Here is an 18,518-nt window from a genome sequence, read left to right as displayed (position 1 = left end):
GACGAAACCACGTATTCCAGCAGAAATTTTAGTCTTAATGAACATCACGCTAAGGCGATTAGGTCGCTCCCATCGTTTATAAAGCGTGATGTCTACTAGAGTGCTGATATCAGTGATAGCTAGTGGTTTGTCTTTCCTAATAGCATAGTCAATATCCATCCATCTTAAATGGAGGAGAATTCTCTCCTTCCATACCTTATAGTTATCACCTTTCAATTCAGGAATATCGCAACGAATATTAGAGAAATTAGCAGATTGTGAAGCTGCATTAATCAAAATTGCTTATGTCAAAACCTTGAGGTCTAATTAAATAAATTTCATATTTTACCAATGCAAAACATGTAAGAACTGAATCTAATGACATAAAATTTGCCTGTGGGCTAAAATTTTAATTCAAGTAGATTAATGTATAACTTATGATAGAATTATCAAATTATGTTCTTAATTCATAATTAATGGGTATATTATGAGAATAATTTGATATTCTATCCTAATCTTTATGATAAAACTATCAAATTATATAACCACAAAATGCAACCAATCACTTGGTCCGTTTGCACAGTACATTCAAGAGAAAGGTATTCAAGCACAATATACCATGCCGGATTGCCTAATCAAAATGATGTTGCTGAAAGAAGGAACCGTACTCTCATGGACATAGTCAGAAGTATGATATGTAACTTTGATTTGCCTTTAAACCTATGCATGAAGCTTTTAAAACAATTGTATACATTTTGAATAGTGTACCATCTAAAGCAGCTCCTAAAACTCCATTTGAGTTATGGAAAAGATGGAAACCTAGTTTGAGACACACTCGAGGGTGGGGTTGTCCGGTTGAATTAAGAATATATAATCCACATTTTCAAAAATTAGACTCAAGAACAATCAATGGATACTTCATTGGTTATTCTAAAAAATCGAAAGGTTACAAGTTCTATTGTCCCTCAAATTCCCTTACAATTATGGAATCAAAGGTTGCTAAGTTTCTAGAAAATGACAATAATAATGGGAGTGCTATACATCGAAATATTGATCTTAATGGTTCAGAGGCAACTAAAATTCTTCCTATAACTGAAGGTGAAGGATTAATCCTTCTACCTGTGGCCAGTGGAAAACAAATTCATGATATAATACCGCATCAAGAGCAAGTTGTTCTCGAACTGGTTGTTCAAATTCATAAAAATGAAAATATGGAACAAGGTCTAAGGAGATCTTCAAGAACTACAAAGTTAGCAACATCGTCAGATTATCATGTATATCTGTAAGAATCTAAAATAGATGTGAGTATTAATGAAGATCCAACATCTTTTTCGAAAGCAATGAAATGTAGAGATTTTTATTTCATGGTATAATGCCATGAAAGATTGAATAGAATCTATAATAGAGAACCAAGTTTGGGATTTTGTTGATCTACCTAAAAAAACTTTCACTTTGGGGTGTAAGTGAGTCTACAAAACAAAATAGGACTCACAAGGTAGAATCGATATATACAAAGCCTGACTTGTAGCGAAAGGTTATAACCAGAGAGTTGGAATTGATCACCACAAAACCTTCTTTTCAAATCTAGAAAAGACTTTTTGTGAATAATTTTGGCATTAGTATCTCATTATGTGTAGGGATTTCTATTGCAACAAGCGCGGAATTACAAAAAAAAAAAAAAAAAAACTGCTGCGATAAAGTCCCCTAACCCAAGATCACGATTCGATAACTATAACCACAATATAATTAAACCATACAAGGTTAGATTTTATACCTTCGTTGGCAGCTTCTTCTCTGTTTGTCTCCAAGGTATCGCTATCAACCCAAAGTAGGATCGAGCACAATGGTATCCACACAAAAGTAGGTCGGGATCACTCTTGGATTGATTGCTAGATCAAGCCAAGAGCTTAACAGGAGTGGCGGATTTTGAGAGAAAATTCTCTCTAAGGTTGTGGCTAGGGTTTTGTGTTTGGGAGGTTTAGTTTAAAACTTAAACTAAAACTTTGCTCTCAAAGTTGTAAAATCAACTTCTCAAAAATTAAAACCCAAGTCCCCTTTTTATAGTGCAATCCATAATAGGAATTTAATTAGGATTGTGAATCTCCAAATTCCTTTTTAATTTGGACTGCAACTCTAAAAGGAATTGGAATATCTCTAAAAGATATTCTCCCATTAAATATGTTTCCCAATTAAATAAATATTCCAATTTATTTAATTCCTATATAAATACATATTCCTAAATAAATAAATACTACTATTTATTTAATCCATATATATTTTTATATATACATATTTAATTAATGGGTTTTAATATATTTAATTAAATTAAATATATTCCTCCATATTAGTTAATCTTAATATAAATCCAATTTTGCTAAAGTTCCTTCAATATAAATATCGAATATTGGAGTCAACCCTAGCAAAATTACCCAAATAACCTTTTCGTCCAAAATGACGAAAATACCATTTTCCTCCCAAATTATAGAAATGCCCTTTTTGCCCAAAGGACAAAAATGCCCTTCCAATCCGTTTTCTCTCTTAACTACTTTCTATGTGTGTGACCTGAAGGCTCTTTATTTTGTTGGCAGTGTCCCAATACCTAATTAAGCATTGACCAATTAGTGTTTTGTACACAATCAGGATTGGCCTCTAAGCAAGGCAACATGATTACCTAGCAAATAAAGAATCAACGATTAGGCTTACCTTTTCTATAGTATGGTTACCGGGCAATTCAATCCATTCATCATCTTATATCTCATCAACGTTTGAAGTACATAAATAGTGTTTACTTCAAAGTATTGACCTTGACATGTTTATATTTGGTTGTCGAATCTATGACTATATAAAATCAGATTCGAGCACCAACTCGAATCCATTATGGCCACAGATTTGCAGTCGTAGTCCTTAACCAAATATATCGTCGAGATAAGATCTTCTGTAACCAAGAGTGATGAATCCTTTGTTGATCCATTATAGCTATAGTGTACTTCTCAATGTACTCAATCACCACCATTCTGGTAATCGCTAAGAGAGATGATGTTGGGCTACTTTCAAATCACATCGATATTTACACATGGCGCTTTGGTGATCTCAAGCCGAAGGATCACATGCACCACCATTTGTAAGAGGACATGTTCCATAGACATTAGGTTTACCATCTTGTATGGAATACTCTGATGGGTCGAGTGGACTTGCACAAGCAAACACCTATGTGTTGCACCAGGTTGATGCCCACAACCTTGACATGTGAGATCTTGCACTATCTTTTGGTAGGGTTGTTCAACGCAATGATAGTTTTTTCGTATAATTTGTGTCCTAGGTCAGAGTTATACTATGACTATGGACAGTTTTAGACTAGCCACCATATGTGCTCCTAGGGTTCTCACAATTTAGATTTATAACACTTAATTCCCTTGTCACAGGTTTTAGCATTTCTAAAGACATATACTATTTTCTTTATATGCAATAGATAAAGGCTATAGTATAGATGCTTGTAAACAAGCAATGCCTTTATTCATTATAAATAATGTTTACAAGAGATAAATTATTGGCTTTAGTGCACCTGCTCTAACACTATGATCTTGAGTTACATCAAATGGATGTCAAAACTGCATTTCTAAATGGTGATCTAGAAGAGGAGGTATACATGGATCAACCTGAAGGATTCACTTCGGACAAAGGAGATCATTTAGTTTGTAAGCTCAAGAGATCTATATATGGCTTGAAGCAAGCTTCAAGACAACGGTATCTAAAGTTTGATAAAACTATTTTGGCATTTGGCTTCATAGAAAATCGAGCTGATTAATGCATTTACATCAAGATAAAAGGAGGTAGTTTTTTTATACTTTTATTGTGCGTGCATGACATTCTCTTAGCTAGCAATGATCTTGGAATGCTACATGAAACAAAACAAATTCTAGCTCATAACTTTGATATGAAGGGTATAGGTGAAGCTTTTTATGTCTTAGGCATAAAGATTCACCGAGACATGTCATTAAAGACCTTAGGATTGTCTCAAATGGGCTATATTGCAAAGGTTTTGGAGCGTTTCAATATGAAACATTATTTATCAAGTGTAGCTTATTGTTAAAGGAGACAAGCTTTGTCTTGAACAATGTCCAAAGACTAATTTAAAGCATCAATCCATGAAGAATATTCCCTATGCTTTTGCAACAGAAAGTCTAAACAATGCACAAGTCTGCACAAGACCTGACATTTCATATGTAGTGGGAGTTTTGGGTAGGTTTCAACAAAATTCTGGCCTGACCCATTGGATAGTAGTAAAAAAGGTGTTGAGATATCTTCAAGGACAAAGATCACATGCTTATCTATAAGCATGTTAATGACTTGGAGTTAATCAGATATTTAGATTCAGATTATGCTGGATGTAAAGACACAAGAAAGTCTACCTCAGGCTTCATTCTTCTCCTTGTTGGAGGAGGAGTCTCTTGGCGTTGTGTAAAACAATCAAAGACACCTTCTTCCACAATGGAAGCTAAAGTAGTAGGGTGTTATGAAGCAGTTTCTCAGGCATCATGGGTAAGACCGTTTATCACAAATTTAAAGGTGGTCTCATAAGTAGAAAGACCAATAAAAATATTTTGTGATAATACAATAGCTATACGGTTCCCTAACAACACATGTTCAGTAAGTTGAAGTTGTCACATCGAAATAAAGTATTTTGTTGTTAAATAGGATGTTTGAGATTGTCATGTATTGATCGAACATATTAGCATAAATGATATCATTGCTAATCCCTTCACCAAAGGTTTTCCACCCAAGTGTATCTGGCTCATGTAAGCCATATGGGTTTATGTAAATCATTATATTAATAATTCCCTGTAAGACTTTGCAAATTTAAATTTGACGATTTTGATTAAAGTCTTCTATCATTAATTTTGTGTATACATATAGTTTTTATAATGACAGATGCCTATTCTATTTAAGGTAATAAAGTTGACCCAAGAATAAATTATTGAATTTGATTCTATAAAGTCTGGTTGTCATTCATTATAAAATGGACAATTCATGTAATACATGGAAGAGTGTGTTCTTGTAATAAAGCATATACCACCATGATTCATGACTTGTACTTTTATCCCTAGTTAGTAAATTTGCGCTTTATACGTGAATTTTCATATTTTATAAGGGCTGCTGAATTATTCACGTATAATATGACCATCTGTAATTCATGAATTATTCATGAATTTTTGCAAACAAAAAATTATTAATTGATGACCCCAAAACGACGTCGTTTTAGTGGGGTTTAACTTAAAATCAAATTAAACAAAATCTCTTTTCTCATCTTCCTTAGTTCTCTTTCTCTAACTCTCTTCGATGTCTTTGGCCTTTCTTCAAATCTTCAACAGTTCAATGGATTGCTCTCTTTAAAGTTGTTTTCTAGTTTTCTTCATCTCTTGAGTCTTGATCTCTTCTTCTCTTCTCTTTTTAACTCTCTTTTCCAAGCTTCAAGTACAAGACTTCAAGGTACACACTCTTCTATTCTCTTTGAATCTTGTATGTTGGTTGATTGCTTGTGTTTATGCTGGTGTGTGAGAAGTAGTAGTATGGGGGGCTGGTTGATTGATGGATTTGTTACGTTGGTGGATTGATGGATTTGTTTGAAACATGTTTGATGAAATGCTTGTGAAAGTTATATTTGTATTTGAGTGTGATTTTACACATGCAAACAAGGCCAGTAAGTAAAAGGGATCAAGCAAACCGAAAAAGGAAACTCAATCTGTTGCTTTGTAGTCCCTCAAAGAGGGTGTTGTCCCTGCCAGTGAGCCAAATCAGTTTGAGAAGACCGACAAAGTTCCTCTTGCCATCTCTTAGACCGAGATCTAGTCCACTCCTGCGATCCTGCGATCCTGCCATAGCTCCTCCATTGAGCACACCGTTGCTGGTGCTTCCTATCAGTAAGGTTCTTGTACTTTACTTCAATTCTTGTTAGACTTTTGTTTGTGTTGTTGAGCAGTAGAGGTGCCAGAAGCTACTACTTAGCTAGTTTTGCTTTTAAATGAATTTAAGGAAAAATGATGATTTAAAAGAAGAAATTAAACATGAAACAAAAGTTACTACTTAGCTAGTTGCCTAGTTTTGCTTTTTAATAAATTTAAGGAAAAGTAATGATTAAAAAGAAGAAATTAAAGAGTAGGTAATTCATTGGTTTAATGTCCTTATTTGGCTATTTAATTAGGAGTTGAAATGGGGTGTATTAATTGGGATGATGTGTTCTTTAGTTAACTTATACGTTTGAACACCGAAAGTGTTTTGAAAGACATTTTGATTACACACAATTTATATAAATTTAGTGTTCTCATGAAAATAATTTACAAAATTATATTTTATTCTTACGACACTAAGTAAGATGCAGAGATTGATAATAAGCAAATCGGAGAAATAATAGTATTAATTGTTAGCAATATTCCTTGTAAACTAAATGATCCCTTCGTATTATAGTAGCTAAATAATACATTTCATTAGAATCTGAAGCAAGGAAGGAAACACATGCATTAAATAGAGGTGTAGCTTTAATAGGAATATAAAACAACAAAATCTTCTATCAATTTTAATCTCATTAATTGATTGATTGATAATGATGAAATTCACATGTTCTTTTTTTTTTAATCAATCTTTTTTCCTTTGGTATTTGATGATGTTCTCTTTTATGTTCTTGTAAATGCAAGCTCAACCAATATGGTACGAAAAAAGATAAAATTTGAGAGCATGTTGAGGAGCTCCAGGGGAATGAATGGAAATGTAAATTCTGTCAAAAAGTATTTAGTGGTGGGGCTTATAGAATTAAAGCACACTTGTCGAGAATTACTGGCCATGATGTTCAGATTTGTAATAAAGTCAATCATGAGACACAAGCATGTGCGTTCTTAGCTATGTCTGGAAGTGGAAGTTACAAAAAATTAAAAAGTTCAACCGATTCTTCTATTGCTTTAAACTCTAATTATCATGAGGAGGAAACAGATTCACCATTTTAACCACTTTCTAAAGGTAGCCAAAGACGTCAAAGTGAAGCATCTTTACTAGAAATGAACAGGAAAAAAGACAAGGAGTTTGTTGATAAAATGCTTGCTAAGTGTTTTGTGGTCAACAATATCGCTTTTAATGTTGTTCAAACTAGTGCTTTTGGAGAATTTGTTAAGGCAGTGGTTGAATATGGTGTAGCATAAGAGCTTCCATGTTACTCAACTCTTCTAGCTAAGTTAATTCCAGAATCTAGAAAAGGTGTTGATGAGTATATTGCTATGGTGAAGCGTTCTTGGGATACATCTGGATCTGGTTGCACTATAATGTTTGATATATGGACTAATATACACGGATCTTTCATTAATCTTGTGGCATATTCACCTAGCAGTGTAGTGTTTATAAAATCATTGGATGTTTCCTAAGAAAGAAAAACTGGGATTTATTTGAAAGAAATTGTTGTTTTTGTGATTGAATCAATTGACAAGAACATGTTATGTAATTCATAACTGATAATGGTAGCAATTTCACATTTGCTGGTGACATGCTCATTGGATTTTATCCTTGAATGTATAAGATGAGGTGTGCTGCTCATGGAATTCAGCTTCTTTTGAAAGACATATATGAAGAAGTTAATTGGGTAAAAATTGCCATAGATGAAGCAAGAATAATAGTTATGTTCATGACATGGTACACAATTTTTCATGCAACAATGACAGAGTACACCAAAGATAGACATTTGAGACAACCTTGTGCCACAAGATTCGCTTTAAATTTTTTAATGCTTCAATCTGTGTTGGATTTGGAGAATGTGATCCAAATCCAACCAATTCAACAACACAACATGCCATAAATCCAAGTTAAAATTCGGCCAAACACAAAACAAGAAAATCTCACACTTACTTGCAATTTCGGACCAAGACAAGTAGAAACACTTCAAGCATAAAGGATTGTTCCACCAACTTGAATTGATTCACCACCAAATCCCCTTGCCAAGACTTGAATGAAGAATGCACAATCAAAGAACACAAAAGTTCTCTCAAATGGATAAACCAATTTTCATATATTTTAAGATTAATTGATACAATGGAACAATTACCCTTATATAGACAAATACAAGGATAAACAAGTAAATTATAAATACAAGAAAATGAAATAAAATTAGCTAAATATTACAAGCCATTCATTCTAAAAATAAGGCCATGCCTATTTAATGCAAAAGAGACACAATTCCCTAATTCTAGGATCTATGTCTTTAACCACCCCATTAGTTGTCTAAGTGTGCTTCCATTGGATCAAAAGCTAATCAATGGTCCTAATTAAGTATACTAATAAGGGTGTAAGAATTTGGGCCTTTAGAATCATGCAAATGGATCCAATAAGGGGTCATGTGGACTTTCCCCTTTGTAATGCAAATTGGGACGAATTTGACACTTTGAACATTTGGGCTTCTTTCTTGGTGGACTTGAGCTTCCCTTGTTATGCTTGGACTTGGAGTGACTTGGGTTGAAATGTTTAGAATCTTCTCTTTCTTTGAACTTGCTTGGGCCGATTGGTCTTCATAGCTCCCCACATTCCACAAACCAAGTGTTTTAGGACTTGGAGTGAATTTCTTCAATTCAACCGAATTAGCAAGTGTGTTAGGACTTGCAATTCCTTGTCCGCTCATGTTTACAAGTGTTTAAGACTTGTAAACGTATCATAATGAACTTTGACTTTTTATTGCTTTATCTGAATGGAGGGGTTTTGATTATTGTAAGACCGAGTCAGGTAAAAGGGTCATTGAAATTGTTCAGAGTGATTTTTGGGCTAGAAGAAGGGAGGTTATAAAAACTATTGAGCCATTGGTTCAAGTTCTTTGTTTGGTTGATGGTGATGGATCTACTGATGGTTACTTATATGAAGCAATGATGAGAGCAAAAGTTACAATCAAGGAAATATGTAATAGTGAGGCAAGCAAGTATGGGAGAGTTTGGGAATTGTTTGAGAATCGCCAGGTCAACAACATCATTCATCCGATACATGCTACAGCTGTCTTTCTCAATCCATCTTCTCACAAAATTTTAGAGAGGATAGGGAGATGAAAGATGGCATCAATTTCATTCATAAAAACCTGTTTCTAATAGAAGAAAATCATCCATTTATGAGGGAGGTTCAGTTGTATCGTAGTAGGCCAACTACCTTATTTACTGCAATGGCAAAAACAATGTTACAAACAAGTCATCCTCGTAAGTTTTTTAAAAATTTGTATATCTTTTTTGTACATTGCTTCTCTCTTTGTATTCAAGAAATTTGTTTATGTCATTTGCAGGAATATGGTGGGATTACAATGAGGATGATCTTCCTATGCTCAAGATGTATGCCATTCAAATTTTGAGTCAACCTTGTAGCGCTTCATCATGTGAGAGAAATTGGAGTGCCTTTGAAGCTAGTCAAAAAAAAAAAAAAAAAAAAAAAAAAAGGAATAGGTTGTCACATGAAATGCTAGACACACTTGTGTATGTGAGAATGAACACGATGATAATGGATAAGTTCACTTTCACGATGAGTCACGACTTGGAACCTATAGATCTTGAGAAATTGGGAGAGCTTCCAGACTATGAATATGAAGAAATTCATATGGATGAAGATGCTAATTCTGCACCTACGATTAAGGGTTACAAGGATGACTTGATGGATAATGATGACATTTCTTGGCTAGATGGTACCCTTTTTTGAGTTGTTATTGTTGTTTATGTACTTTGTGAGTTTTTTTAATAAACTATAATTTGAATTTTGGCTGTATTATTTGTGTATTTTATTTGTTTGGAGCTCTAATTCGACTTTGAATTTTGGTTTTGTTATGACTCATGTGTTTGGTTTGACACTATAATTGAATCTTGGCTATATATTATGTTGGAGTATGGAGACTATAATTTGAATCTCGGTTATATATTGTGTATTTGTGTTATATTGTTAGGTCTAATTGTTATTGGTTAATTGAATACTTTACATTTGAAATGCTATATTGATTTTAAGCCAGGTGGTCCATGAAAAATGTTAAAACCAAGATTGATATTGCCGTATTTTTTAAAATATATTATTGACAATGCGTCATACTAAACCCGTATATACCGGTACCGTATTTTTCCTGTATCCGAATTTTATGGCCAAACTTTTACAAACATATTTTTCATCATTTGCCGTATCATACCCGTAAAATTCTCGAACCCTTTTTTTGCCATAACCGTATTTACTAACTAGGCTTTTATCATGAATGTGGGCAGCCCATTAGGAGTGAATTAAAGTTCTATATAGGGACATACATCAAAGTCAATTCACTCTTTACATGACAAAAATGGCCAAGCAGGAGAATGTAAGTGGCCCATTAATTGCCACTTAATTATGGGCATTAACATCCACTTCCTTTAAATGAAGGAAGTGGATGTAACTTGAGGTAACCACCTTAGTAACCACTTGGGGTCCTGGGTGTGATTATAAATAGGGGTTGGTTTCTCTAGTTTGATAAGGATAGTCTAAGAAAAACACCCAGAAATCCTAGAAATGAATTAAGTCTCCTAAGTGAATAAGTCAATATCAAACCACATAAGTCGAACACCAATGACATGAATTAAACCAGGTCCAAATGGAGTATGTAAATGATTATTCCACATTTTACAGAATAATAGATGATACTCTATAAAATTAACATAATGCTCACACATTAATGCTTTGAGTTATAACTTAAATACATAATACAGATTGACATATCAATCACATAAACATTAAATGTACATTGAAGTTCTCCTTTGGGTGATACAACAGTATACAACAATAAAACATGATTGATGCTTAATTTTAATTTTACATAATTGGCAATTGTATATACTTCAATTAGGCATGCTTGTTATCTTTGGATATACAAAACATATTGAACCAAGTACATTAATGAACCATGATTATGTTCATGATTATAAAATTGATCGATCAACCTTTGGGCGATCCGTATATATTCTATAATCAATGAGCTTCAAATTACTCATGCCAAGTAAAAACATAGATCATCATGTCATCTCATTAGTGGCAACACATACTCATAATGTTTAAAAACCTAGCTCGGCCCGGCTGGTTGAACCGAGACCCGACCAGTGAGCTGGGCCGGGTGAGGCTAAAAACCGACGTTATGAGTCTGCCCAGTTACACTCGCGGTTCGACTGATGCATTTTAGCACCCGCTGGTCCAATCGTTATTTAAAAAAAAAAACTGGGTCAACTTTAAAAAATTAAAAATTAAATCCATATTCTATAAAAATTAAACAGTTAAACCCGCAGTCCCAAAGCAAATATCAAAGATATCCCTCCCATTTTCACGCCATTTCCCTCACTTTTGGTTTGAACCTAAAAATCTTCCGCCGGAGTCTCCCTTGCACCGTCGAATTTCGTCTCTTCAGCCTTTACCGTGAACTACTGTGTTCGTCGTTAGCAGGGGTACCGAGAATCTCCTCCCATTTTGTGATCTACCATATGCAGCGGAAAACAAAAATTCAATCGGTAAATCAATTACCTTTCTTTGCCTAGATCCGAGTATAGATTATATTGTTTACATGTTTATAAACAAAATCTGTATAAAGTAAATCCATTCAAGGATTAGAATACTTACGTACATTTAGAGGCTCCTTCGAATATCTCTATTTTCAGATAGGAACTCTATTCATGGTACTGTTCATGGTTACTGTTCACCGCCTACTGCTCACTGTTACTGTTCACCTCTACTGTTCATATGATTTTTCGTCAATCGATCCAAAGTAGGATCGCACTCAAGGAAGTCCACACGAAGATAATCCGCAGAACCCTTGATTATTTTGCTAGAACAATCAAGGGCTTCAAGAATCAAGAAAGAAGAACAAAAAATTTTTTCTTGAGAGAGAGAGATAGGGTGGCTAGGGTTTTAATTGAATGAATAATTCTCATGTTTTAATTTTAAGTTACACTTATATAGTGCAACAATTAAAACCCTATTCCACTTAGGAATAGCCATGGGCTCCAACCCTAGTTTACCCTTGCAACCAAACACACTCTTTATGGTGTTTTAATTAATTAATTATTATTATAATTAAAATCAATTAATATATAATAATATATTAATAGTTAATTAATAATAATAAATCATTTAAATATATACAGAGATATATTTAAATTTAATCTCACAAATTTAATTTTAATATTAAAATTTAATACAGGCAATAAACTCGGCGAATTTAATTGCAAAGTGAAATTACCAAAATACCCTTTCGTCCTAAAAGACGAAAATACCCTTCTCACAAATTGATTCTTAAATTATCTTCTAAGTGTGTGACCCGTAGGCTCCTCATCATATCAGTAGTGTTCAGTATCGCGATTAACACTAATTAATCGTCTCACTACACACAGACCAAGATTGGCCCCTAGCAAGGCATCATGGCCATCCAATAGATTTGGATTCAGCGAAACCGTAGCCTGTCAACGAAATGGTTACCGTGCAATCAAATCCTTTCATCAACTGTTATCTCATCGAGACTAAGGTACAGAAATAGTGTCAATCTCAGATATCCTCGACGTGTTTGTATTCAGTTACTAGACTAATGACAAGAATATTAAATTGGATTGAGCATCAACTCAATCCCACTGTGGCCACAAATTTAGTGTCATTGCCATTTACTAAATTACCCAATGAGCTGACTTCTCCCGTACCCAGGAGTGATGAATCTTTTGTTGATCCACCATAGTCTCGATACACTTCTCAATGTAGCCAATCACTACCGTATTAATAACTTTGAATAGAACTACATTGGGCTAGTGTCAAACTACACCAATTGGTGCACAAGGCGCTCTAGTGATCTCAAGTCTAAGGATCACATGCACCACCATCTGTTAGAGGATTTATTCCATAGACATTGAGGTTACCATCCATATGGAATCCTCTAGTGGGTCTGTCTAGTTAACTTACCTCTAGCAAGCACCCATGCGTTGCACCAGGTTATCAGCAAACAACCTTGACAAGTGAGATTAGTCACTGCCTTTTGACAGAGTCGTTCAACACTATGATAGCCTTATCGTATTATCGGTGTCCTTGGTCAGAATAATACTAGGGCTACGGACGTTTCTAGAATGGCCATCATATGTGATCATAAGGTTCTCACTATCAAGATTTGAAACATTTGATACCCTCATCATGGTTCTACCATCCTAAGGACATATATCATTATATACACGATATAGAAGAATATGCCTTTTATTGATAAATAAACATTTATTAAATAGTCAATTTTACAATAATTGATTGGTTGTAGGGCACCTACTCTAACATATTTTAGTGCGACATATTCCATTAGACATAGTTGGTTGATTGAGGTTAATTGCCACAATGATGTTGTGGCTTTATGTGGACATCTTGAAGTATTTGAATTTCTTATGTTTACACTTTACACAATACACACATATGCCATGCAAGAATTAATCAAACATATTGAATCTTTAATTTAATTTATGAAGATATTTTTTATTATGATCGATACTAACTTATTTGTTATTTGTGTCGCCAGGTTAGAGATCAAGATTAAAGACAAAGAATATGTCATCATCTGGGTCTTGTCAAAAATCTGCTTCCATGGATGTTTCACAATCTTTTTGAGGAAGGAATGACATAGCATGGGGACATGTTAATGAGGGCTTGGATGAAAATGGAAAGAAGATATTAACATATCTTTACTGTGGCAAGATAATCAGAGGTGGAGGAATTTATCAAGTGAAACTGCATCTAGCGGGTATAAAGGGAGAAGTTGGAAAGTGCTCTAAAGTTCCTTTCAATGTTAAGTTCAAGATTAAAGAAGCACTAAATGAAATTGGGGCTAAGAATAAACAAAAAGTTGAACTTTGTAAGAATGTCAATCCTTATGGAGCTAGTGTACAACAATTTGAGGGTGATATGTTAGATGAAGATCAAGAGTGTGAAGAGGTTTCTCCATGTTCAACTCCAACTTCAACTTCAAGCACTAAGAGAAAAAGATCTATTAGGATAGGTGACTATTTTGCTCCGAGGACTAAGCATGGGTCTTAGCCCTCAATTAAGAGTGTTTTAGCCGAAAAAGAAGCTAAGTGGGGAGCGGACATGGCTATTGCAAGGTTATTTTATGATTCTTGCATCCCAATTAATGTTATTAATTCAATTTATTTTCAACCTATGGTGGATGCTATAACTGCAATTGGTCATGGGTATAAAATCCCAACTTATCATAATTTGCGTGTAAATTTATTAAGAGATGCTAGGAAAGAAGTGCAATTACTTGTTGATGGTTACAAGAACATTTTGGAGGATGTTGGATGTACTTTAATGGTTGATGATTGGATAGATAATTCACATAGGTCGCTGATTAATTTTCTAGTGTACTGTCCTAAAGGAGTGTGTTTTGTGAAATCAGTGGATGCTTCACATGTTGTAAAGGATGCTACAACATTGTTCAGCTTGTTTGAGGAAATAACTTTATGGGTTGGACCAAACAATATTGTCCATCTTGTCACTTACAATGGAGCAAATTATAAAGCTGCTGGAAAAATGTTGTTTGAAAAATATAGCAGTATTACTTGGTCTCCTTGTGCAGCACATTGCATTGATTTGATGCTGAAAGACATAGCTGAGATGAGTCACATAGTTAACCTTTCGAGATGTGCATCTGAGGTTACAAAGTTTGTGTATAATCATTCATTTGTGCTAGCTTTGTTGAGGAAAAAATAGGTTATATACCTTTACCTCATATGTTTATAATTTACATTGTCAAGTCATATTATATATATACATTTTTTAATAATTTACTAAGTACTAACATCTATTGTCTATCACTTGAATAGGGTTGGACAGAAATTATACGCCTAGGTGCAACACTTTTTGCCACAACTTTCATTGCATTGAGTAGCCTACATCAGCACAAACATGACTTGAAATCTACGATGACATATATAACTTTTGTGGAGTCTCGATATGCAAAAACTAATAAAGGCTTTGCCTTTATTTCCATAGTTCTAGATAACCGATTCTGGGATGACATTGGTATAATTTCCAAAGTTGTGAGTCCATTGATGCTTATGCTCCGAATTGTAGACTCAGATGAGAGGCCTTCAATAGGATATGTGTATGAAGGCATGTACAGAACGAGGATGGGGATCAAGAAGCTGTTTAAGAATAAGAAAAATTTGTACAAGCCTTATACAATAATTATTAAGATGCTCTGGGATAGGATGTTGCACCATGATATTCATGCAGCAACATATTATTTGAATCCTGCTTTTAAATATGACGAAGATACTTTTCCCAAAAAACTTGAGGTCATGTATGGTTTCCTTGACACTATTGACAATAAATCAGGTACATTCAAAATGAGCAAGACAATGTTACTGGAGGAGAGTAGATTATATCGAGACCGTCTAGAAAACTTTTCTCGTGAGCTTGCTCTTCAAACTTGCAAAACTACACGGTTGGGTATGTAATAGTTATTAAATTTTTAAGTTATGAAATTGTGTTTATTTCTTATGTAATTTATACTTTTATTCTCAATTAGATGAATGGTGGAGGACATTTGGGTTTAGTGCTCCAAATTTGTAAAAGTTTGCAATCAAAATTCTAAGTCAAACTTCGGCCTCTTCCGGATGTGAGCAAAATTGGAGTGTTTTTGAACACATACATACTAAAAAAAGGAACAGATTGGAGCATCCATGGTTGAATGATTTGGTTTTCACTCATCATTACTTGCGTTTGCAAAATAGGTATAAAGCCTTCTTCATTTTGTTATTAATTATTATCTCTTCTTTTATTTTCATTGATGTCTTTATTGGTCATGATTTGAATATTTAATTTTGCTATTTCAGGAGTTGTTACAAGAAAATTACTTATGATCCTGTTGATTTTGAGAGTATTGATAAAACTGAATGGTGGATAGTTGATGAGGAAGAGGAGGTTGGTGAGCTTAATTATGATGAATTGGAACAATCATTATATGGAGAAGGAGCTATTCCTATAGATGGTGGTGATCACCCTTCTTATTATGACTCAATAGATGCTTCAGAAGGTTGTTTCCAATTTTTTAAGCAATTTCAATTTGGTCGTAGCTAGTTTATATTCAATTAGTTTAAATGGGAATACTTAACTTATGATTTTCCTTTTTTGATAGAATTTTTTGTAGATGATGTTGCCGATGTTAATAATGATGACGATCATCTATCAGATGGTGTGTGAATTGTGAATTTTAATTGAGGATGGAAGGATGGATTGAAGACCATTGGGTGAAGATCATTTTTTGTTAGAATGTTGAAGTGTTAAACAACTATTATGTGATTTCTTCCTTCATTTTGTTATTTTGATTTGTAATTTGTTGTATTATTGATGTAATGATGTTTGATGATGCTTTGCTAAAGACTTTTTATTCAGGAGTTTATAATTTGGATCCAAATTCTGGAATTTTGCATTCTGTGAACAGTAACATTGCTGACGTCAGCATGATGATGTCAACGGTCGAACCAGCTGGTTAAATCGGTCCACCCAGGACCCAGCCAGCTTGCCAGGTTTTGTCTCGAGTCGATTTTTAAAACATTGATAATGAGTAATTGAATTTTACTTAATTTGACATCTATGACGATTTCTAATTCAGCCACTTTAGTGATTAACAAATTACACATAATATAGATATCAAATTAAGTGATAGTAACAATAATTTCTTAATTTGTATGGAATATAATCAAGAAATTGCAGTGACATACATATAACTTCATACAACAATCATCAGTAATAGGAAGAATAAACAAATTTCAGAATAGGAATAGGAAGACCCACTCCTGGAACTGGAACAACCGTTCCTAGAACTGGAAAGTCATTCTTGGGATTGGAATAGGCGTTCTAGCATACCTAAGCCGTTTTAGAGGAACAGTCTCGTTCTAGTGATTGTTCCTTCCTTTGCAATTTATGTGCACCAAGTGGAACGACCATTCCTTTAAGAGGAACACCTATTCCTTAATCCATACAACCATTCAGCAAAAATAAACCAAAACAGTAGCTATTGTCATAACAATAAAGCTATGGATACCGGCATTTTTGCACCGAAAATGTGTACCGGCCTACGTGTCCCCTGACTCACACCAGCAAAGACGCGTTATTAAATATTTTTCTAGTGAACGGATGGACGGCCATTCAGTTACATGGACTCCCATCCATATTATATGGACGGGAGTCTATTTACTATGGACAGGCGTCCCCATTTAAAGGACGCCCGTCCATAAGTAAAATGGAATAAAATATTTTTATAAAAATTAGGGACGGCCATTCATAGGTTATGTCATATTTTAATGGACGCCCGTCCATTAAGAATTTTTTAAAAAAAATTAAAAAACATTTAGGGACGGTCGTTCATCCTTTATGGACAGCTGTCCATTAATTTTGGATGGACATCCGCAAATAAGGGACGCCCGTCCATAATATAAATATAAAAATTAAAAGAACTTTGGACGCCCTTCCATAACTTGTGGACGGGCGTCCTTAACTGATGAGCCAACTTTGCAGCTTCTTCTGGAAATGCATCTTTAAGCAATCCATCCAAACCTAATTTTTGCAACTGATCTTTGTATTTGTCAAATTTGGATAGACCATTCAGACGCTGCTCCTCCATCTCCTCCCACATCTGCATGCCCTTCTCCATGCCGTCCTCAGCCTTGTTATAAAGCTCTAGGACCTCCTGGGATGGCCCACTCTCTAAATCAATCTTGCTCCCAATTGCATGGTACCAGCAATGCTTTGCTTGCTCAAACTGTTGTTGCCCAAGTACAAGAAGACCATCATCGTCTGCCATGATCAACGGCAAGGATCCACGGACTAAGCCGCAAGATTTCACGGTTCCTCCGAAGTGGGTATCGTTTGATACTAGAGTTGCGTATCGGCTTTACGAGGTGAAAAATTTTTTTGGTCACTTTGAGATGAACGATTCGGAAGTCACAGATATCGTTCGTATAGGGACGGTAATGGCGGGTTATGATGTGATGGCTGTAAGAAGCTGCATGGAGATTGAATGAGAGTGGATATACCTCGTGGGAGAGCTTCATGGTAAACCAGTTATTCCTATAGGGCGGTTGCCACCCACAGCTCACGATAGCAGAGACGCTAATAAAGATAACACCTGGCTTACAATTAGCGAGTGGTTAGGAAAACGGAAGAGAAAGACATTTATTTATGTTGCCTTTGGAAGCGAGTTGAATTTGAGTCAAAATGAGTTGACTGAGTTGGCTTTGGGGCTCAAGTTATCCGGATTACCTTTCTTTTGGGCACTGAGAAATCAAGATGAAACGATAGTTCTTCCAGATGGGTTTGAGGAAAGAGTGAAGGGAAGAGGAGTGGTCTAGACGAGTTGGGCACCTCAGCTCAGGATATTAGCTCATGAATCGGTGGGAGCATTCTTGACTCATTGTGGATTTAGTTCAATTACAGGGTCGCTTTACTTTGGACATCCATTGGTTTTGCTACCTTTCTCCATGGACCAAGGGAAGATATTTTGTTTTGACTTCTTC

General features: G+C 34.8%; 1 protein-coding gene across 1 annotated transcript; it reads left to right on the top strand.

Moving 5' to 3' along the window:
* The first annotated feature begins 14,085 nt into the window (after window positions 1-14,085).
* On the top strand, window positions 14,086-16,496 carry LOC116141174. Its single transcript, XM_031426705.1, has 5 exons — window positions 14,086-14,652; window positions 14,823-15,450; window positions 15,974-16,036; window positions 16,139-16,195; window positions 16,396-16,496. Exons 1-5 carry the CDS (start codon window positions 14,086-14,088, stop codon window positions 16,494-16,496), a joined length of 1,416 nt encoding a protein of 471 aa, XP_031282565.1.
* The last annotated feature ends 2,022 nt before the right edge of the window (window positions 16,497-18,518 follow it).

The sequence above is a fragment of the Pistacia vera genome, unplaced genomic scaffold (assembly GCF_008641045.1).
Source record: "Pistacia vera cultivar Batoury unplaced genomic scaffold, PisVer_v2 Contig394, whole genome shotgun sequence".
Classification (NCBI taxonomy): Eukaryota; Viridiplantae; Streptophyta; class Magnoliopsida; order Sapindales; family Anacardiaceae; genus Pistacia; species Pistacia vera.
The sequence above is the reverse complement of the archived record's forward strand: the minus strand, read 5'-3'. Positions and strand labels throughout refer to the sequence as shown.